The sequence below is a fragment of the Corvus cornix genome, chromosome 1A, assembly GCF_000738735.6.
Source record: "Corvus cornix cornix isolate S_Up_H32 chromosome 1A, ASM73873v5, whole genome shotgun sequence".
Taxonomy (NCBI): domain Eukaryota; kingdom Metazoa; phylum Chordata; class Aves; order Passeriformes; family Corvidae; genus Corvus; species Corvus cornix.
In genome coordinates, this window is record NC_047057.1 from 13,313,602 (window position 1) to 13,336,480 (window position 22,879).

At 38.6% G+C, this 22,879-nt stretch overlaps 1 protein-coding gene across 3 annotated transcripts in view; it reads left to right on the forward strand.

The window, feature by feature from the left end:
* The window catches only part of PIK3CG (phosphatidylinositol-4,5-bisphosphate 3-kinase catalytic subunit gamma), a 35,391-nt gene extending 17,679 nt beyond the window's left edge, over positions 1–17,712 (forward strand). For all 3 annotated transcript variants that reach the window (XM_039570995.1, XM_010395628.4, XM_019283652.3), the window contains exons 6-11: positions 905–1,051; positions 2,295–2,385; positions 5,486–5,616; positions 6,222–6,333; positions 8,226–8,383; positions 13,856–17,712. In XM_039570995.1, the coding sequence (XP_039426929.1) occupies positions 905–1,051; positions 2,295–2,385; positions 5,486–5,616; positions 6,222–6,333; positions 8,226–8,383; positions 13,856–14,137 (921 nt within the window). In that variant the 3' untranslated portion in view covers positions 14,138–17,712. The remainder of the gene's footprint in view (positions 1–904; positions 1,052–2,294; positions 2,386–5,485; positions 5,617–6,221; positions 6,334–8,225; positions 8,384–13,855) is intronic.
* The last annotated feature ends 5,167 nt before the right edge of the window (positions 17,713–22,879 follow it).

Here is a 22,879-nt window from a genome sequence, read left to right on the forward strand (position 1 = left end):
TACAAAAATTGATGGGTTAGCTTTTCTTTTTCCAAACTATATGAATAAAAATGTTTGGTAAAAAGCTTTCATTTCATGTTCATTTTAACAAGTACTATTTGTCCATAATCTTTATGAAATGTGAATATACTAAAATACTCCTACGTTATGGATTCCATCAGCTCTCAAACACTGATGTTCAGTTTTTTAAGCTTGCAGGTTTTTAAATTTTAGGTGGCTTTATTGTACATAGTAATGTTCAACAATGAATCAGGAATTGGAGAATAGAAAGTAAGGCATACTACAGTTGTATTAGCCATAATTACTGGAGAAAACATTTGAAATACTGCATTTTCAGTGCTGAATTTATCAATATTATAAATGTAATAAAACTAAATAGGGAATTAATTTTCTTATTTTATGAATGATTACATTAAATTAGTTTCAAAAATGCCATCTCCCCCATGAATGTGAACAATTTACTAGGGGAATTGAATGAAGCAGTCTGGAATGTAGTTGCTAGAAGTCACAAGGGTAGATGATGTGCTAAATTGCATTGGACAATGATTACATTCTGGTTTTGCAAAGCACCTGTCGAACTGCTGTTGTGAGAGTCATAATTTCCTGTTTTGTCAAAATGTCTATTCCTGTTTTAAATCTGTCTGAAGCAGATTTACAAGCTAAATCCAGTTTTGGAGAGTCAAGATACACTTGTTCTTTATCATGGACAGTAGTTAAAAGTTGTGCCGGGTTGGGGAGGCTTTGTGTGGCAACTGAACACCCTTCTTTACATGTGCTTTCAGTGTGTTGCTTGTGGTGTAACTGAGTGGAAGTTGGTAAACTATTCTGTAGCTGCTGTTAAAAAGGTTTCTTGGGTTGATGTTGGCATACAATGGCTAGCAAGCAATAAACATGTCTTTCACAGATAGAAAAATGTAAAGTAATGGCATCTAAGAAGAAGCCTCTCTGGCTTGAATTTAAATGTGCAGATCCAACAGCTCTGTCAAATGAAACCATAGGCATCATCTTCAAACACGGAGATGACCTCCGTCAGGACATGCTGATTTTACAGGTATGGGAGCTAAAACTTATAAAAAGAATAACATTAATATTTTAAAATATTTTAAAATCATTTTACTTTTCCAAAGTGTGTCTATCTTTGTCTTCACTGTATGTATGAAATACGAGGTAGTCTTTTGTGTTTTAAACTCTATATGGCAAGGCTGATGTCAACACTGGATCATCTTCATTGTACTACAGTTTTTTATGTTACTTTGTTATGGATTAACCCTGGTGGTACGGGGAAAGAGGAAAGGAAGAGTAAGAGCAAGAAAACTTGCAAGTTGAGCTAAAAAAGATTAAAAAAGATTGTTCAATAAGCAAGGAGAAGTGGAAGAAGAGAGGAGGAAAACAAAACAAGTGGTTTAAGGCAGTCACTCACCACATCCCATGGGTAGACCAGTTCCCAGCCGGTTCCTGCGCAGAAGATGGTTAACCTACATAACCCCTTCCTCCCTGTTTTATTGCTGGGCATGACACTGTTCAGCATGGAGTATTTCTTTGGTTGGTTCAGGTCATCTGCCTGGTTGTGTCCCCTCGCAATCTCTTGTGCACCCCAATCTAGTCAGTGTCAGGCAGGGTGAGAAACAGGTAGCCTTGACACTCAGCAGACACTGTTCAGCTGGGACACTGAGACATCAGTGTGTTCTCAGCACTGCTTTGGTCACCCCCTAAACCACAGCACAGTACAAGCTGCTCTGAAGAAAAGGAGTTTCATCCCAACCAGACAGTACATACTGTTAGCCTTGCTTTTCCTGCCATATGCCATACATACTTCACACTTTGGTGTTCTAGAGACAGAATCTTACTTAGTGCAAGATGGCCTGTTCCTCTGATGAAGTGTTTTTATCATTTATTTATGCAATGGGTGAAGTTAACAAATGAAAAATCAGTAGTTAGCATCACTCTGGTTTCTGACAACTGGTTTGTTAGGGCTTTTGGGGGTATTTATGGGAAAAAATGGACATGCTTGCTAACACATTCAATCTCACCTTATGTAGAAATCATACAATATATTTATTAATATTTTATAGAAAAGTAGAGATTGCCTGGTCGCAGGACAGATGAAGAAATATAAACCCTGGTTCTGTAACTGATTGTCTTGAATGACTGCACACTTATTGTATTTATCTCTTAATTGGATAGCAAAGTAAGTTTAGCCCTATCTCAGAGGTCTGGGTAGAGTTATTCATATGAGTAATCTGTAATGTTCAAATAATTTGAAATAACTTAGCATATACATTTGTTTTTACTAGATTCTTCGAATTATGGGATCCATTTGGGAAGCAGAATCCTTGGACCTCTGTTTGTTGCCATATGGTTGCATTTCTACAGGGAACAAAATAGGTATGTGATCACACTTACTGTGATTCGAAATTTGAAATACCATATTTACAGAAGATGTGTATGGGAGAACTATTCTAATAGGTGCTGTAGTCCTGAGGGAAATAGCACTTTATTACACTTTCTGTGAGTAGCCTTCAGTTGCATCTTGGCAGTGGTTTCTGCCCTTCCTTGAGCTGCAGCACCAGCTTTACTGGCTGTGATTCCTGTGCAAGTCCAACTACTTGGGTTGTGCTCCAAGTTTCTCTTTAATAACAATATTTAGTATGAAACAGCAGTGAAAGTGAGTGAATTATTCAAGATGTGTTTTAATGTGTTGATAGGAATAAAATAGAGAAAAGAGCAAAACTTTTTTTTTCCTGACCTAAAGCTTTATACCACACAGAAGCAACAACATTACTTAACAGGAAACTCAGGCAGTATTTCTCACAGGGCATTAGTTCCTGCAGCATAGATGATCAATTTTTCACTACTTGTGGTGAAAGAAAACCCAGTAAAATTAAGAACTCTTTAATGTACTTTTGTAATGTACTTCCTCTCTAAAATCCATTGCCACATAAAATTTTTTTAACATCCTCTTGATTTCAGGATATCTCAGCAATGCAGGAAAAATGCACCTGGTAGCGTGACATAAGACAGTTTCTTTTCTACTAATATAAATTGAATATATGTATTGATATAATACATAAAATTGAATAATTTATACTGATAAAATTTTAATAATAAAGGAAATGGAACACTGTGCATCAAAACACTAACTAACTGTAAATATAAGGAAAGTTGAGGGGGTTTCCTCTCCTTTAGATGTGCTAAAACTAATTCTTTAGAGAGCTTTTTAGGGTCTGATTTAATTTTGTTTAAAATTATCTCAAGACAATGTAATGTATTGAAAAAATGGAGGAAGAAGGAGGAATTCTGCCAGTGATTCTGGCACTTTCATACTTGAGTCACAGATTTCTGTTATTCTTTCATGAATTCCTAATTGATTCCCCATTCTTCTGTCTCAAGGAAATAATATTTGATTTTCCTTTGTGCATGGGAGAGATGTAAGAATTTAGCATCCTTTTAGCACCCCAGTAGGGGCATGGTTAATCATATTGACACTCCTGCTTGGTTTGCTGAGAATACCTGCAGCCTAAATTAGTAATACCCAATGTGGCACACTTCGATGTAGAGCTTATGCTTGTTTGGAACAGAACCAAAGAATAGTGGCATGCAAATGTTGTTTCACAATATTCACACATGGTCGTCTTCCAGGCTGCTTCTTCCCTCCCTCTTAATACTTCCATGGAACTTGGGCAGTTTCTGTGTATTGACTCAAGGACAGTACCCCACTCTACAATGAGCACGGAGAAACAGGTGTCTTAGACCTGGGGCTGGCATCTCCTGTGTAGAGCTTTCTCATTCTGTAAAAGACGTTGCATTCAGTGCAGTTTGTAATTCTGGAAGCATCTGTCCTCTCCACTGCTTCTGCCAAGCAGACCTCTGTAGGAGGAACTTTCTGTTCTCTACATCAGTGGTAGAAGATCATACCCTGCTCTCTCTCCCTTTGACGTGTCTGTATGTTCCTGGCTCTGTGAGGCAATTATCACTACTTACTGTGCCGCATCGCTGCTGAAAGTAAGAAGTTCAAGCTGGCTCGTAGAAAAGTCACCTGCCTTAGTAACACAGAGCCCCAGAAACACATCACATGGTGCATTTCCTGCTGCACTCCCTCTCAGCTGAGTGCAGCCCAGCTGAGAACTGCTATCCTTGTCATGCTTCCTGAGCCAGCTCTTCTCCCCCACAATCGAGGAGCTGTTGGCCACTAGAGGGACGTTAGTGAGCACAGGCAGGGAAAGCTTTTTCAACAGCTGGAATGAGAGCTGGGGCTCACACTCCGGAGAAAAACAGCAGCTTGACAAGCACAGACCAAAATGCAAAGCTTTTTAATTTGATGGTCTTGGTGGTGGGTTTTGGAGGTCATATTTCCACAATAGTTTTATGGCAAATGTATCAGGCCACTGTAAAGACAGAAGGGGGTATCCAGCCATGAATTCAGTCATGCACGGAATGCAGGAAGAGATTGCTGTGTTTTTACTCTGTTACTGAAAAATTCCACATAATTCAGTAATTGCAAAGGGTGGGATTGTGAATAGAAAGAAATTGATGTGTTTCCAAGAGAGTCAAATTAAAACCAAATCAGAAACTGCTTTGGAACGCTTTGGAGAAAAAGGGGTATTTTTGTTTGCTTGCTTATCTCTGAGCTGGAGCTGAAGCTAGAAGACACTGTTGAACTTGAACCAGAGAAAGAAGATAAAATATTTCCAGTTAGCAAATAAATTCAACTAAAACCTGACTTTCCCCCATACAGGCATACCCAGTCTGGACTGCATTTGCTAGTCTTGGCTACAGTGCAGCGTTGTGTTGCAGCCTCTGTTTCTGCATTTCCCTCTAGCTTCCCCTCCATCACATGCCATGATGGTGTGAACAGGACAAGGCCTTGTTTCTGCACCATGTTGCTGTGATGTGCCAGTTTGCCTTGGCAAGGGTCTGTTCAGTTTAGGGACAGACCCCATGGCTCTGACAACCAGAGCTTTTTACCAGCAATCCCACTGCTGTACCTTGCTATGTACTGGTATTTCTGAGCTTTCTGTGTTATGCATACTTAAGCTTAAATTGGATTCACTGCAGGAGGGCCAGCTCTGTTCCTCTGCCACAGCCCTGGCAACACTTGCATCCCTAGAGTGCGGCAAAACAGAAGCTTTTCTTCATCTCTTCATTTTTGTGAAGCTGGAGAGAAGCTGGTGAAAAATGTGAATTGGGATCAGGACAGGAATAGTTCCTCCCCTTGGGAAAAGCCTTACACAGAGGGTCCTCACTCATCTTGTGATACATCCATTTTAAAAGAAGAGGAGTTTGGATGCCAGGCTCTTTATGAGCTCTGGCTGGTTTCAGCTGGGAATGAAAAAGAACTGTTGCTTCTTGTCAAATAAATTTCTTCTCACAACCTTTGAAGATCTGCAGCTGATTTTTAAACACAGTTTAAAATTTAATTTTGCATATTTTTAATACGCTCTGATAACAATTTAATAACTTCTAATCTTTTCCTTATTTTCTCTAGGAATGATCGAAATTGTGAAAGATGCTACAACAATTGCCAAAATTCAGCAGAGTACAGTTGGGAACACTGGTGCATTTAAGGATGAAATACTAAACCAGTGGCTCAAGGAGAGATGTATGATTGAAGAGAAGGTGAGTTCTTTGAATTTTTAGGTAGGATTTTCGATTGCACCTTACTAATTTAGGAGCATAGAGCCCATATGTTTGTGTTTGTTACTTATGGGAGTTTGAAAAATCCATTCATTTTCCCTGCACTCAGCTGCGGGTGTCTGTGAATGAGCCTTTAGCACCCAGCTGGCAGCCAAATTCCTGAGACACAAGATGCTTCTGAAATTACTCCTTTATCCATGGAAGTTAGAAGTGGTACATAAAGAGTGGGTTGAGAGGACATCTAAGAGCACTGAACGGCAATGTGGTTTTAGGGGATTTAGATACAGGTTTGGGTGCTCACAACTCCTTTGCTTGTGTACATCCACTGACAGCTTTCTGCCACCTCTTTTGCCTCAGAATGTGTGAGCAGCTCTATGCTGCTTTTCTGTGTGCTGAGGGATAGAGCCAGCACAAGGAGTGCAGTGCAGGACTGTAGTCTTGATCTCTGCTGTGCAATGGTGTATTTTATAAGACAGTTTGCCTAACTGTTGATAGATATGTGTCAACAGAAAGGTACATAATTTTGAGAATGGTTGCATTTAGTGTCTATCATTGAAGCATTTAACATCTCTAAGATTTTTTTTTAGTTTCAGGCAGCTGTGGAAAGATTTGTTTATTCTTGTGCTGGATACTGTGTGGCAACCTTTGTACTTGGAATAGGAGACAGGCACAATGACAACATTATGATTACAGAAACAGGTGGGTTATTTTTTGAGAATTTCATAGATGTCCAGACTGCGTATACTTCACTAGATTTATCTTTCCTTTTAATAAATAATGCATTTAACTATGAATGAAGAGAGACAAACCAGTTCTGTCAGTGATGCTTACAAGGTCAGGTCCTCCTGTGACATTGAAATGTAGTCACCCCTGTTGGCCTTCATACAGGGTGTAGATATTTATCATTAATAATGCCTTTTTTTTTTTCAAGGAGCAGTTTGATACAAACTAAGTCATAAGAAATGTAAACCAGTTTTTTTTTTTACTGTCTACATCTAAGGTCTGAACACCAAAAAACCTTAAAAAGCAGATAGCTGTTCACCTATCTGATGTGTGGATGTGGTTCTGACAATGTTTAGTGGAACTGAATTCTATCACAATTCAGATGCTGCTGGACTGTTTTCACTTCTGAGGAGTGTAGTTGTTTTGTGTACTGATGTAAAAAATCTTAAGTGGAAATAAGAAAGGAAAATAAGTGTACATGGAGTGTATTTGTTTTGCTACTAAAATCTGTGGGATGGTTATATCCTCCTGAAGAAACTCTCAGTTTTTTTGTACTATAAACTTTGGGAGTTACTTCCATAGCTGCACACTGTTTCATCCTTAATTTTACTTACCTATGGAAGGAATCCCAGAACAATCAGTACATATAGTGGAGTTTTATTTAGGCTAAGGAATTCACTTTTAGTTTCATGATCCTCTCGCTTCATAATTAGTCTCTGATAAGAGAAGGATATTTAATATTGATAATATTAAAGTTTTATCAGTTGAAGGCTAAAGGGAATAAGTACCCTGAAGGCAGAAATTAGCTGATTGAAGACTATAGTAAAAAAGTTCAGCAGAAGCCCTTGAGGAAAAAATGACAAATAAATGCTTTAATGTCAACATTATATATAATATAATATAATATAATGTGGTGTTAGTTCCCATTGGCAGAAAAGGAGGCACAGGTCAGTAGACAGAAAAACAGAGAAAAGTGTTATTTTGTTGTGGTCATGAGCAGGTTTGCCTCAGAGTCTTTAACAGGAGCCGTTCTGAGCCTCAGGAGTCAGAAGGATCTCAGTCTGAGAAGTCTGCAGAGAGTCAGATTTGGTAGGCTGGGGGAACTTGAAAGCTGGCTTAAGATCAGGAGCATCTAAGGATGTTCCACTTACAGATCACTGTTAAGTATCATCTTACATAATTTGATGTTTTATATTTTTGTACATGTGCCACTACTACAAATCGGTGATTTTAAGTAACCATACTCTTGTATCTGTACGCTGGCTGCCAGTGAAAGTAATAAAGTATTGTGAAGAGGAGCAGCACACTCCAGTCCTGTAGGTGTAGTGACCCTTAAAAGGAGAGGTTTTCATTGCTTTTGTGGGAACTGATGCCTACAACTCTCTCAAAGCTATCCAAAGGGTGACAATGCAGGCTTTGAACATACAGAGTGGTTTAGAATGAAGGTCTAATGAAGGTCTGTGAGGAGAAAGTGTTTTCTAGTCAATGACATTTGCCAAGGAGATGGGTAATGCCAGAATCCCATGGGTATTTGAAACATAACCCTGAAGCCTTTTCCGTGTAGCGATGCTCTGATTGTTACAGGTATGATGCACAAGCTTTCCTTGGTTTTTGAAAAGCTTTGGGTGTATGTTTAGATAATACAGCAGTTCTGCCAGACTTTTAACAACTGCCAAAGATAAATAAAAAGTAATTTTGCCAAGAGGACAGAATTATGTATTTCCCCAAGAAAGAAAGAAAGTAGTCTTTTCTGCTGAACTTAAGACTGATCATAAATACTGACAAAAAGGGGCTGGAAGTACAGTGAATGCACGTAAGTGTTAGAAGTTTATTGTGTTTTTCTGTGATTTCTTCTTCTCTTTATGAAGGTAACCTTTTCCATATTGATTTTGGCCATATTCTTGGGAATTATAAAAGCTTCCTTGGAATTAATAAGGAGAGAGTTCCTTTTGTGCTGACTCCAGATTTTCTGTATGTCATGGGAACTTCCGGAAAGAAGACAAGTCTCCATTTCCATAAATTTCAGGTAATAGAATGGGTATCTAGCTGCAAATCAATTAAGTAATGGTTTTTTGCCCTCTGAAATGAACGTTAATGCCTTGGTTTTCAAAGGTCTAGGCTCCTGGGTATTATCTTAATAAAATACAATGAATCATAATACAATTCTGGGATATTTTAGGCCCAACTAAGAGAAAAAATTATCTGTACAATTATGGGAACTAGAATTCAAACATTCACAAAGGCACATTGAAAAGCTCGTTAGCAGCAGACCAGATAAGCAGTTCTTTCTTTGTTTCTTGTCTTGACTGAAAATACTTTGCAGAGGGCTTCAGTGTTTGTGCAATTAGAGGAAACTCACGGCACTAAGCAGAGCCTCTGTGGAGTATGAGCAGGTGTGAGGCATTCATCAGCTGGCTTTGCCAGTGTTATTCCCTCCTGATTCTTCGAGTTCTGGGGCTCGAACTGCTGCATCTGAGTAAAAATCAGTGACCCTAAGCTATCTCAGATGCTGTTTTGTGAAGTGGATGGATAGATTTAACTCTGAAAGAAACGAATGGTGTTAAAAATCTGTTCTATTGCTTCTATTTGAAAGTGAGCGCTTCCAAACCAGTTGTGATTATTCGAGCTAGTGTAGGACCTGGTCAAAGAGGGAGTTCAGTAGGCAGTTCCTACTTCTAAGGAAATAGTTGAGAATGTGGCTGGTGAGAAGTACTTATTTGTCTGAAGTGTTATTCCTGTGGTCATCTCTAGAGACTTTGAGTAAAGTGTCTAATTTAGAAAGCAGATTCCTTATAATATCAAAATAAAAATTCTTCTGTAGAGTGAGTCAAAGCCAAAGCCTAACTTTCATGTTGTGGATTCCTTGTGGGTGAACCAGTCACAGTAAGGAGTCTGGTTTTCTAACCTGAGTACCTAATTAAGGTTCTTACTGGTGGATGATGACTATGTCCCTTTGAGCATATACACAGTTGTATAGCAAATCTGTGTCCTACACACCCCCATCTCCCTTGTGATTATCTGTGATGGGCAATGGGAATTATCCTAAGATGATAACACCAAGTGGGTCCCCTATGCAGTTACTTCAGCATTTTGTCTCCATTTGTGGCCACATCTCAGTGCTTTTACTCACTCATCCAAAAATGAGTGTTCTCCATCTTCAGGCTGGACGCATCCTGCAGGCCTCCCTGCCAGCGATGGGGATCCACTTGGACCCTCTTGCAATTCCCACCTTATGGTATTCTTTTGTTAATGACAAATCACATTGTCCACCAGAGACAATCAAAAGGGAGAGGATGTGTGGAGACGACTCATGCAAAGAAGAACCAATTATTTTTGGTTGAAGTCACTGCCCAAACTTCTGAAAATAACTAAAGAACCAGGTGCAATCTTTGAGTCTTCATTTTGCCAGGACTGCCTTTATCACAGTGGAGGTGTTTTGAAGGGGGCTTGTAGCTCAAAAGATGTTAGGGTGGGGTTTGCCTTGGGAAGGGAATGCTGAGCCCATGCTCTCAGGGAAGCCTGTGAGCTGGGCTGTGTACAGTGATGATGCTGTCGCTGCAGCTGTAAGTCATATTGCAGGTGTGGGACTGAAACACCAGTCTGGGCTATGTCATTTCAAAGAAGACTTCTGTTCTGGAAGCAGAAAATAGTTAAAAGAGTTAAAATGTGGTAATGGAGGATTGAAAGACCTGTTGGTGTCTGTGGTGAGGTAAAGTTGTCTACATATATACGGATCATCCAGCTCTTTAGAGAGTATCTGACCTTTACTTCAGCAGCCCAAATACCAAAATCAATCAGAGGTGATTTTGGTCATAGCCTCTCTTCAATACATCATGCCTCCATCATGGAGTCCTGGGTTTGACTAAATACACATTTTGTTACTCTGGTACTAATTTCTAAGTACTGTTACCATCCCACTAATGCAGACAGTCTAGGAATGCTGTAATAGCACCAGTGTCATTTCCACTAGTGTCCTGAGCCAAATACAAGGTGATTAATGTGCTTTACTGTTGTGAACTGGGATGGTGGTATGTGACTCAGGCATTTTAAGTGACATGATTTAGGCACAGACAACAATAAACTGACCAAAAAATGTAAGTTCATGTATAGTTCTGCTGCAATAGCTACTGTTTATATACTGCTATTGCAGTAGTACATTAAGAGCCTTTTCTGTCTCAAAGACCAGTAAAAAGAAAGTTAAAATACTTCTATACAAGTAAAAGAGTAACACAGAGCAAGATTTGCATCACATATTTTGCTATGAAAAATGTATGTTTTAATTAGCTGGCCAGAGCAAAAAAATAAAATTGTACTTGCACTTTCCAGTTGACTTGTTTCATCATATTTCCTAATATTGAAGGATTCATTCAGTATGCCTAATGACTCATTTAGGTATTAATGGAAAAGTCTCAGCATTTATCCTTCATTAATTTTTAAGAGCATCTCTCATTATTTCGTACTTAACTACATTAAAACAGTTTGTGCTTCAGAAGACTCCTTTGTTTTTTACAGTCTTTGGTGTTTTTGATAACTTAATAACCTACTTGTATAAGATTTTATTTCTTTTTATCCACTGGACATATTACAGTGTGTTAGCCAGAGCTCGTATTGCAGATTCTGGAGGAGGTTAAAATGACAAATAACTTTGACCGAAGTTCACTGCAGAAGAGTATAGTTCATTATTAGTGAACTTCTGAGGCTGTCAGTGGCCTGGCAACTTTTTTGAACTAGCAGTGAAGTTCCTTTCTATTAGTTCTTAATCTAAATTTTGGCTCCCTTTGTGTTTGCATTTGTTATGATGGTTTAATGAAAATGAGAGGCCAGAGGTTATTAATGACATCACAGAAATGCTTAGAAGAAAGCAGTATTTGATGGGCTTTTTCCTCATCACAAACATGTATTTAAGCATGACTTAACCTGGGAAGACAAGTATTTTTCTGTTCCACCTATGAATTTCTCAGGTGCCATAGTACTGCCCAGATTTCTCTTGCTGTAAGTGTCATATGTGGTGGCATTTTCTTTACAGCCTTTGGCTGAAACCAATCAACTTTCATACTCCTGTGTGCACACAGCTTTTTCACTTCTTACTTGTAGAAACCTTTGAGAAAGCCTCACCTAAGATCTTCATAGTCCTTTTTGAGCTTTGTCCACCTACCTATTATTAATTTGCCTAAAATTGTCTTTGATAGTTTGTGCTTTAAATTATTAACTCATTTTTGTTCACTAGATTTAATTTATGTAATTCATTATTTTTTCATTATTCTGCTGACTTGATAATACAGAGATCTGTATTTTCAGTGCTAACCAAATTCTTCTAAACTATTTCTTTACAAAATCTTATGTATTTGATTGTCAAACAAAGGTGACAGAAGGGTACACAATTCATCATTGAGAAATACTTATTTGCAGTAAACTGTACAGGGAAGGGATGGCCTATGTAACAGAACTTGGATACTTTATTTTATAAAAATGCCTGGATTTTAGGATAATAATATTTAGGACAGTTTCAAGCTTTCAGAATGATTATTCTTTTTTTCCTATTGGGCAATGGGATTTTGGTTTCTCCTCAGCTCTTCTCATTTTGCCTATGGCTTTAGATGAGTTAGCAGCTTTCTTCTTAATCCCACAGTAAACATGTACATATCCTTGACACATACCTGTCGTCTGGGTTATTTTTGGTTCTCACTGCCTCTCTCAGAAGTGTAAAAATTCATTTTCTTGGAAGATACTAATGCAAAACTAGATTCAGTTCCTGTCTGAATAAATAACTGTAACGGGCAGATGCAGATATTAAAAATCTTTTGAATTCCTGGAAGGACTGCCTTTGAGATGCAGTGATACCAGGTTTTTCTTGACTGCATAATTGTTTTTCTGTCTCAGACACCCGAAGCAGTGGGATTCATCATCCATACAGAAATGTAAAACTCTCTTTGATAATAACTATAAAGACCTTTCATCTCTTTCAAGGGGAACAAAACACAGACTAACTCTTGTGACAAGATTTCTCTGTTTGAAGTTGATAATACATAAGTAAAATTTCTTTTTTTATTATTTTTTTTTCTCCTGGTATAATGGAGAGAAACTATTCCCTGTGATGGTGTTTTGCATTGTAAATTGTGCTTTGAACATTGCATTTTATCTTTTGCTATGCTAGAACTAAACTAACATTGGAGTTTGTAAGTATGATCTTATTTCAGGACAGAATTTATTTGGGAACAGATTAAAAGATTTAAGTTCCCAGGCAATACTAAAAAAAGAAATTGTGCAGACAGATCTTCAGTATATCATCTTCCTTCCTTATATTTTCCTAACCTGTCTAGTTGGGTGTCCTGGTGTTGCTGATGTGAACAGTGATAGATGTTAAGAATATTTGTGCACTTCTTCCTGTTTCAGAGGAAGAAAGAAAACATATATCTTGTAAAAATAAAAGCCTTCTAGAGGGCTGATGGGATTTGTTAGACGTTTACATTAAAGTATTTGGATTTTCCAAATATTATTCAAAACATGAATATACAGTTGTGGAAAGGTTAAATTGAATATTTAATTGGGTAAAAATTAGCATTGCTTCAGCTTTGGTTTGAATAATAACAACCTTCTTGGAAATATTTTTCATATTTTTACATTACTGCATTGCAGGCCTAATTTCTAGTTGATTGATGATTGATGTCTTGATTGCATTGTTCTTATTTCTACTACTAAATGAGCTATAAATTTAATATAAGAAATAATTTCAATTTATATATTAGTTGCTTAGCAGGGAATATTATTTTTAAAAACACTGCATTTTTTTCTAAGCTGCAGAAATTTCATTCTTCTAAAAGTTCTGCTGTTAAGCAGAGATTATTTATACATGGAAATGAAAAGGCTATAAAAGAAGTCTATGGAATCCAGAATGACAGTACATAGTCATAGAAATCCTACAGCAAGGCAGAGTGCCTGAAGACTAGAGCTGTCAGCTAGCAGAATTCCTTAGAACACCAAGCCTGAAAAATCTTCCCTGTTAAATAATCTGTCACCACTGTGAAGTTAATAGGCATCTATAGAAAAAGAGGAGCAATCCCCTGGAGGTGCTGCTTTGTTCAGTATCACTTCCCAGCCACAGTCTTTAAACGGGAACATCCCAACAGGAAAGGAAGACAGTGAATTATTGCTGTCTCTTTTAACAGCTACAGAAAGAGGTTATATGGTGGGGAAATTAATTTGAAATTCTGGTGAGACTAAGGTTTTATGCTTTAGTAATCAATGTAGGATTAAGAGCCATTAGTTGTACACCCAAACAGTTCTTGTTGCTCCAACCTGTGGTGAATGAAGTTACCCTGAGCAGCAGGTGCAGAAATTTGTGTCACATTTCTGCTCAGTTGAATCGCTCTGTTGGGTCTCCTGTCTCTGACATACTCGAGTGATTGAATGGCATTGGTTAATGAGAGTCCTGTGAAATTCCTACACCATCCCTGTCAATTCATCTCCTCAATTAACAAAAAACTCTTCTCTCTCACAGGACGTATGTGTGAAGGCTTATTTAGCTCTCCGACACCACACAAACCTGCTGATCATCCTGTTCTCCATGATGCTAATGACTGGAATGCCCCAATTAACCAGCAAAGAAGATATTGAATATATCAGGGATGCACTGACAGTAGGGAAAAGTGAAGAAGATGCCAAAAAGCATTTTCTTGATCAGATAGAAGTTTGTAGAGATAAGGGCTGGACTGTGCAGTTTAACTGGTTTTTACATCTTGTGCTTGGAATCAAACAAGGAGTAGAAAAGCATTCTGCTTAATATTTTATGTAAATTAACTGTGGGTGTGAACAGGAGGTTAGTGAATCTACTTGTTATTTATGAATTCTGAATAAATGAACAGTCAAAATTGCCTTTACTCTTCTGGCAGCTTAAATGGATCTTGTGAAAAGGCAAGGACTTTTGCTCTGCCCCTCCAGGAGATCTTCCTGCAGAAAAGATTTTTTTTTTAAATTTCTAAAGACACTTCAAGTTGCTGGATTGTTTTAACTAGATGCTTTGCTAATGTGGCTTGGATGTTTTTTTGCTTTCTTTAGCAATAATTTCAGATAAATAAAAGGAGGAGGTTGAGTAAGATGATAGCCTACAAACCCCTTATGACCTTACCTTAATTGTTCATGAGGGTCAAGTCCTTCAAAACCAGAAGATTTTATATAAAATCTATGGTTACAGTGAAATCTCTGTAGGTAATCCACATCTGTCTCAGGATGGTTTACCCACGAGTGTTCTTCACCCACATCCTTTTCTTTTGTCCCTTCCTCAACATTTTGTCCTTTCTGGATTTTTAATATGTTGTCAATAGAAAAGAGCTTTGGCTCGGCCATGGGAGGAAATTGCTTTATTGTTACTGCAACCTCCTGACACAGACAACCAGTCTTGACTGCCAGGAGAACTTCACAGTTAACCTGGAAGTTCCTCAGATATGAACATGAAATTCTGAAGGTTTAGTTTTGAAAGATTTTTTACTGTACTTTTTAGTGGGGAAGGTCCGTATTATGTTACAGATTATATTCTAACTGTAAAGTTATTAAAATTCCACCTGTATAGCAAAAGCTCTGTAGAAAAAGCAATGGTACTTCCTTATCCCTCAGAGAAAACTCCTTATGTAATTGACATTTTACCAAATATCTGAGAAACCCAAAGTTATTTATTCCTTGGTGATATATTTTCAGGATATACCTAGAAGGAATTAAATGTAGTCTTTGAAGTTGTGTATATTTTGATATTTATTTTTAAATTCCTGATGAAACAATACTACTGAAAAGCTATTTATGAAAGAAAAAGAAATCCTTATCTTTAATTTCAATATTTAAACTTAAAAGATGAAAAAATGGGCAGTGTTAAGTAGAATTTTAACTTCTCTACTGTAGATTGCTTGCAAACAAGTCTGCCTATGGTAGGAAAGGAAAAAACATACAGCCCGAATTAGTCTTTGACTTGAATTATTATAGTATACTTCCTGCTAATTGATTTTTACCAAAGAGATGGCTTACAATATTGCTTTTTTGCACTTGTGCCCATGTAATTTATTCCTTCATTGTAGTGTTACATGGGCTTTACATTATGTATAAATGATTAACTGAATTTTAAAATTCTGTTATCATTTGCTTTGATCATTTCACAGAGCTGTTATGATTTTAACTAGTGTTACTACTGAGTGCACTCTTGAAGGATTTTTAATAAATGTACTGTAATTGGTGTCTCAGTTATGAGATGTAGCCAATCTATTCTTGAAATGTAGATGTTTAATTGGTTATTGTGCACAAGTATTTTTGATGTAAATGGTAGACTCCAGTTAAGGAAATCTCTAAGGTTAAAATGTAGACTATTTTGTTATTCTGTTACATTATTATTCTGTGCAAGATAGGCTTTAGAAAATGCTAAAATATAAACTAAATGGTGAATATTGTCTGTAAAATGATATTTTTAGATTTGTATTTTATAGATCTGAAATAAAATGACATGTTCTATTCATTTGATTATTATTCATGAATAAGCAGCTTAGCCCAAAATACCTATAAATATTTTTTATCCAGTTTCTTAAAGACTTATCTCAGTAAGAAATCATATTTAAAGTCCCACTCAGAGGAAGTGTTTTAGTTCCGTATTAATAATTCTGTATGATGTCAGATATCTTAAATTTTAATAGTTATAGTGTTAGAATTGCAATTATTGTAATTGTTAAATGTGAATAGAATATTGCCACTTTCTAAGAGCACTTTATTCATTCCTGGTATGTTTTATGAAGAAAAATCTGAAGATTTTAGTAAGTTCCTAGTTTTAAAAAATAAGATCTACTGCTAAATTTAACTCTAGCATGGGGAAATAAATGCTAATCACAACTTCAAGGGAAATGGCACTCTTGAAGCAGCCTCCATTTGCAGGAAAAGGTCTACAAGAGATCTGTACCCAGAGGAAAGTAGTTTAGTCCTGCACTGAACTGAGGCTGATGATTTTTATCAGCAATTTACAATGTGCTATATTGAATTGTGTTTGTTGCAGACACCTAAAACACCTCAATGCTGAGCAAATTCCCAGGCCTGTCATTGCTTTCCTTGCCCATGCAGCCTGTGCTTGGGCTGCCTGGGCAGTGCTAGGCTGCCTTGTGTCTTCTGGGTGTGGGTGTTTGACTCCTGGGAGATCAAAAGTAGCTGCCAAATCTCCTCTTTACCTACGGAGCAAGCTGTGGGCACCAGCATCTCCTTATAAATGGCTATGCAATCGTGGCTGATCACCAGCTGGATTTTGTGTCCCTCTGGAGACCTCCACCCACCACTGACCTTGTTTTCTGGCAAGCCCTGGCACAAGGAGAAACAAGGCAGAGGTGTGGTTCGAGGCAATCCAGCCTCAGGGGGCAGAGGAACTGCCTTTCAGGTGAGGAGGAGGTGGGCACAAGGACATGTCTGCTCATCCCAGACAGAGCGCAGCTGTCCCGTTCTGCAGCAGCAGCTGCGTTCCCAAGGCCTGGAGAGCTGCAGCTGTAGCACAGATGCCACTACTGGAGCAGGAGGCTGAACCACAGTTTCCTGAGTCTCACAGTGCATAAACTCACTGACCCTTTAGAATAATTGGTTTTTAAGGGTTATAAACCAGGAAATGTAAAGTAGTCACTAATCCCTAACCTTTTTCAGAAGCTCTAACACAACACGCAGAAAAAGAAAATTACTAAATTTTCTATGTAGGTCTCAATTATCATCACTGCCTCCTGTTAGCCTTAAGATTATTTTTTGGAAGTTGTTTTAAGGGTGACTTTTTCTTTGAGGTCTATCATATTTTCTTGGTAGTCTCATTCACATTACGATTGCACCTAACAGTGGAAATTCAAATCTCTTCTTAGAGTTAGTGCCTCAGACTCAGTTGTGACTTGACATCTCTTTTTCCCCAACAAGGTCATTGAGATGTTGGTTAGCAGTGAGTGTGTCCCCAAGGCTCCATCCTAATTATATTCCAGGACAGGAAGAGAAGTTGAAATGGAGCTAAGGTGTACAATGTGATTATATTTAGATCTTCATTGAATACACTGGTTGCACTTGTTAGAAGATAGATTAACCCTATCATTAACAGAGTATTGAGACTTAACATGTTTAGCAGATTTTTTTCTAAAATGTAATCAATGATACATAAATACAGGTATGAACAAATGACTTCAGAAAAATATCAATGAAAATTGCAACTGTTGTATTTTTATTATAAACCTTTTTCCTGAGTACCAGCAGCATTCTGCAAGTCCGCGTCCCAACGTTTATATAGATTTCAGACTCTGTGCTAATGCCTTTATAATGTAGTTTGTGTAAAGTAGTCTTGAAAATAAAAAATTAATAAAATCTGGGATACCATTTGCAGTCTGGTGGGCTCTTTGGGCATCCCACCAACTCTGAAGTGTCTGAGAAACACTGATGTGCTTTCATGAATCTTCTCATTGCAACTTACTCAATATATGTGAGAAACAACACTCCAGAAATCACTAATTCTCCTAGAGAGAAGTCAACAGGAAGACATTCCTTCTGTGCTTACCCCACTCTGCATTTGGAAGCCAGAATTTGCCCAAAGAGGTATTAATACATTTGAAATCTTGTGGCATACTGACAGAAAGCAAGATTCGTGCTGGAGAAAACAGAGAGAAAGAGGAACTGTTTTTCTGCAGTTACACAGTTAATAACAAGAACTGACCAAAGATACAAATGCCATGGTTATACCCACGTGAGATATGCACATCATTATTTCTTTAGAGAAAAGGGGCACTGGTGACCTCTTCTAGTCTGCTGATACAAGGAGACAGAAGGCCACAGCTTCTCCTGGCTTTTTGTGCATCAGTGGGTGTCGTAGCTAGCAAGAGAGAGGCTGATGACCTGCCTGTTGATAATGAGCAAGTGAACACTGGACAGGATAAATTCCTTCCTACCCCTGAGAATGGAGCTTTGTTGTTTCAGAGGGTGCCTGGCAGCACTTGACATGGCAAGAGCCCTCCACAGCCTGGGGAAGGCAGGTAGGCAGTGTTTAGAAGATGTGCCATTTCTCAGGTATTCTCCTGGGGATGCAAAAGAAGAGGCTGTCACTTTGGAAACAGCAGCAGCACTGCCAGAAACACGTGCCAGTTAATTTTAGCTAACAAAAGATTCCTGTGCATGGCAGAAGTGCTGTATCTCCTAAGTGCGAGCACATCCCACACGTGGGTGCAGTCACTTGGTGTTCAGCATTAGGAGTTACTGCATGCCAGTGTTGGTCACGCTCTCAAAGCTGTCTTTGGTCTGGTGTCTATGGTCAGAGTTTACCACTGATCCATTTATTAGTCCATGAAGGAAAAAAAGGAAAATAATACACTGTAGATAGCAGCATTTCTTTATAAGATAAACAATGAGTAGGTACATAAGAAAGTCAAATCTAATGTAATGAAGAATACCCAGAAATGATCCCTGAAAGGAGAAATCGAAAGAAAATAGAAATGTTAATGACCCATAGTACAAAACAGTTTTAAGACTACGGAATTTGTACCAGATCCTCCTTTGCGTTTGGATATATCTTTCTTTATCAAAACTAATTATCCTGCAAAAGGCTATGAGGGCTATGACTATTTAATAGCCCAAGAAATATGCTGCCACAATGCAGTTAATTATAAAGAATTCATTAGAAGTTCAAGATATGGCCAGAACTGAATTTGGTCAGTGTATTTACTGTTAAACAACCTGGGATTAACAACAACAACAAAAAAACCAAACAAACAAAACACCAAAAAAGGTAGTCTAGTGCTGCTTCCCCAAATCAACCAGCAAGTGTCTGAGACTGGCATTAAACTCATCCCATGAGGAAGTTATTTCCCATCATGATTGAAATGCATTTTTCTCTGAAGTATTAGGAGCTGGTCCCTGTCAGGGACAGGATACTGGCCTGGACAGACTCTGTCTCTGATGGAGGATGGCAGATCCTCTGCTCAGCTGTCAGATGTCTGCACGAAAGCATCTTGGTGAATTAAACAGGTCTCCTCAGGATATGCTTTCCCTCCAGCCAAAGTTATCCTTCATTTTGATGACGTTCATGACAGCATCACTGTTTCACAAACCTGTTTCCTTCTCACAGAATATGATGTATTTTCCAAACCTTGTAAAATAGTAATTCTGTCTACCTGGAGAGAAAAATATCCAGAGATCTCAGTAACTTTAAAGTAGTCTGAAACCAAAACACTCCAGGCAGGGACCTTTCAATTCAAGGTGATAGTTCATGCAAAGGCAGGCAATTATAGGGAGATGCTCATTAGCTACATATTAGTATTTCAGAGAAGTTCTTGGGATTCTGTCATTGCAACAACACACCAAAATGAGGGTGAAGAGTGGCTTCTAACAAGACCAGAGACTTAAAGGTCCTGTGGAGATTGATACCAACTCTGTGGGAAAGAGGTGGCTGCTGGGTACAGCTGCAGCCCTCCCAGGGAAACAGGGACCCAGTGGCAGCAGCTCTGGCAAAAAGGGGTGTAGAGTCAGGGTGTAAGTGCCAGGATGAACTGTGTACTCTGCAGAGTTTAGACCTCAGCAGATAGAGTATATTACTGAAAGGCCCTTTCATGGCATTCATGCCACAAAAGTAGCAGTGTTATTAGGACTATCCAATGAGAGTAAATACAGTTTGTAAAACATAAACTTTGCTCTTTTTTTTAAATCAGTAGGTAAACACATAGTATGAATTACTATTTGCTGCTGCTGCTGCTGCTGCTGCTGCTGCTGCTGCTGCTGCTCAAGATCTTCACCCTAATTCCTCATTTCTGTTCTCTTGTTGCTGTTTCTTGGACCTCAAAATCTAAAACCAGGATAAACTGTCTGCATCTTACAGCCAGGAAATGCACAGCTGAATGTCGGCAAAAGAACCACTTGTCAAAAGTACTGGTAGCTGGAGATGCTGTCAACACCTGTACTGGGAGAAGCTTGCTAAAAGTTCTCATGACTCTGAAAAGGAAACAAACGGCAAGAGAAATGAGGAAATGCTTTGTGTGTGTGCTTCAAGGTGCAAAGCACTGGAAGACCAAGCTTTCCCAGGTTTAATGCTCTGTGTTCACCCTCCCAACTACTCTTACCAATGGGCGCAAGGTAGAAAAGTGAAAAACTTTATAGTGAGTACACACTGGACTGAGAAGTGGATAAACCTTAATGCAGTTAAGTGCAATAATAAGAGAAATACAGCCCTTTTTCAGAATGTCCAAGACTCAAAAAAAAAAAAATTGTGTGGGGCCACCACAGTCTAGTTCTCCCACCTGGTATCATGTGCATGCTGTCCAACTCCACGGTCAATCTAGCTAGTGGCATCAGCAACTGCACTTCCTTTCAGTACTCCCTGTAAAGCAGTGCTTCAGAGAACACCTTTTAGAATACAATCTTTGCAAGAGATAGGCGAATAAAAAGGATATAGGGAAAAATCTTTGTCATACTTGCAATATCCTAATTTAAAGCAGCATCAAATATAAACTACAAGAAATATTTATTAGTGTTAGTTAGAAGATCAAGAGATTATAACCTGAAACTGAATCACAGGAAAACAATGAAATGCACCATTTTGTCAAAAAGGCTTAGAAACAACAGTATAGCTGGTAACAGCTTGCCAGGATTTGTTCAGAGCAAGACCTCCAGAAAAGGATGCCACAACCCCTGAAACACAATTTAAACACCACTAGAAGTGGACAACTTGCTGGCACTGTTACAGGGAGAAGCTCCATGAGTGTACATGAGGGAACAAACACCCATGTGGCAACATTTCCATTCAAACAGGGAAAAGAAATATTTCTGGATGTCAGAAATTTCACAAATCCACAAAGGGAATGATTTAAAAGACACAAAAGTATGGCATGAAAACACAGAAGCCCATAGGAAAAAAAATCATGACAAAAGGCTGAAAAAAACCCCCAAAATCTGGAGAAACTGGTAATTCCCCCAAACTGCTCAGCGCCTACTAGAAGACAAAATGAGACCAATGAGACATTGAATCTTTAAGGCCATTCAATCCTTGAGGAGGATTTAGTAATTCTGGTTAGCTTGTGGAACAATGAAGTATTTTTGGCTACCAAAGAATTGTGGAAGGCAGAGACAGAGTTAGCTCTGGAGTAGGGACTACAGAAACAGTACCTGGTCATTACAAATAACACACCTCAATTGCTCAGAGAAAGATACTCGGGAGACCTCTCAAAAGATACACGCAGGGGGAGTGGGCTGTGCACTACTTCCCCTGAAAGAATGATCAGAAATAGCTAGAGACTGCTTCCTTTCCTTTGTTCAAAACCCCAGAACCAGAACCCAATGAGCTTGGCAGCAGTGCCCGGTGCACCCAACAGAGCGCAGCAGAAGCTGGCAGCTGCTCTTTCTAAACTCAGAGGAAACCATTACCTGTGACAGCTGATTACTATGGTAGTTTCTCAAACTCAATCAAACAACCTGGGAGCTGACAATACAGCAAATCAGGCTGTGACAGAGCCCCACAAAGCTCACAGGCTGTGAGGGGAGTGGTGTGCTGTGAAGAAACATCAATCTTCAGTGCATTTTCATGTCTATGTATGCCATTTAGACTCTACAGATTGCCAGGAGTAATATGTTTCTTGTTAATTCACCATGTACTTTTTCCTAAAATTTATGGTTTATGAAGCCTAATACCAAGCTAAAAGTAGGAGTGTGTATTGTCCTCCAACAACTGGTTTGTGTCTTGCACTTGTCTTAATGCTGCTTCATTCACAGAGAAAGGGCTCCATTGGAAGATGCAGGCAAATACCTTCCTGGCAGATAAATTGACTGGAGGGAGTTCATGACCTGAAGAATGTTCATAGCTCTGAGTTACCATGTGGCGGTGCTTGCTACATAAGGGACCTGCAGTGAATTTATTAAAGCAATAGTCAGCAACAAACATCTGAGGGATTTAACAGGTCTGTACACAGTGGATGTCCCAGACATGCACAACCTGCTCTCCAGATTTTTCTTGGCCCAATGGACAGAAAGCTGAGAAATATACAAAAATAGACACTAAGCACAGCAAATTAGGGTTGTCAAGACCTTCCCCTAGTTCCTTGAACTACTGAAAATAAGCAAAAGCTGTGATTTGTTTCTAATGCCAACAATTATTAACCAACATTTGTTCACTGGAAGACAAGCTAGCAATTGTACTATGATAAGAAGTGTCAAATCACTTAAAACTTCCACAAGAAATGTCAGTATTGTGACAAGATGCCTAAGAAGATGATCTCACAGTAATTAAATCAGCAGAACAACCTAATTTTTATGCGCACAGAAGGGACATACAGGGAAAAAGGACAATACCGTGCTCTTCATTATGCAATATCCTGCCGGCAATACCAACACTGCAAATGAAAACGTGTGCAGTATTAGCTGGCCCTGGGAACCTCCTGCCTAGCATGTAGAAGAGAAAATTCCACTATAGCCAACCCAAGCACAGATGATTTTTCATGTTTTGGCTGTATCTACAACAGCCAAAAGCAACATTTATTTCTGATGGAAAAGAAGATTTAAATGCCCAAGC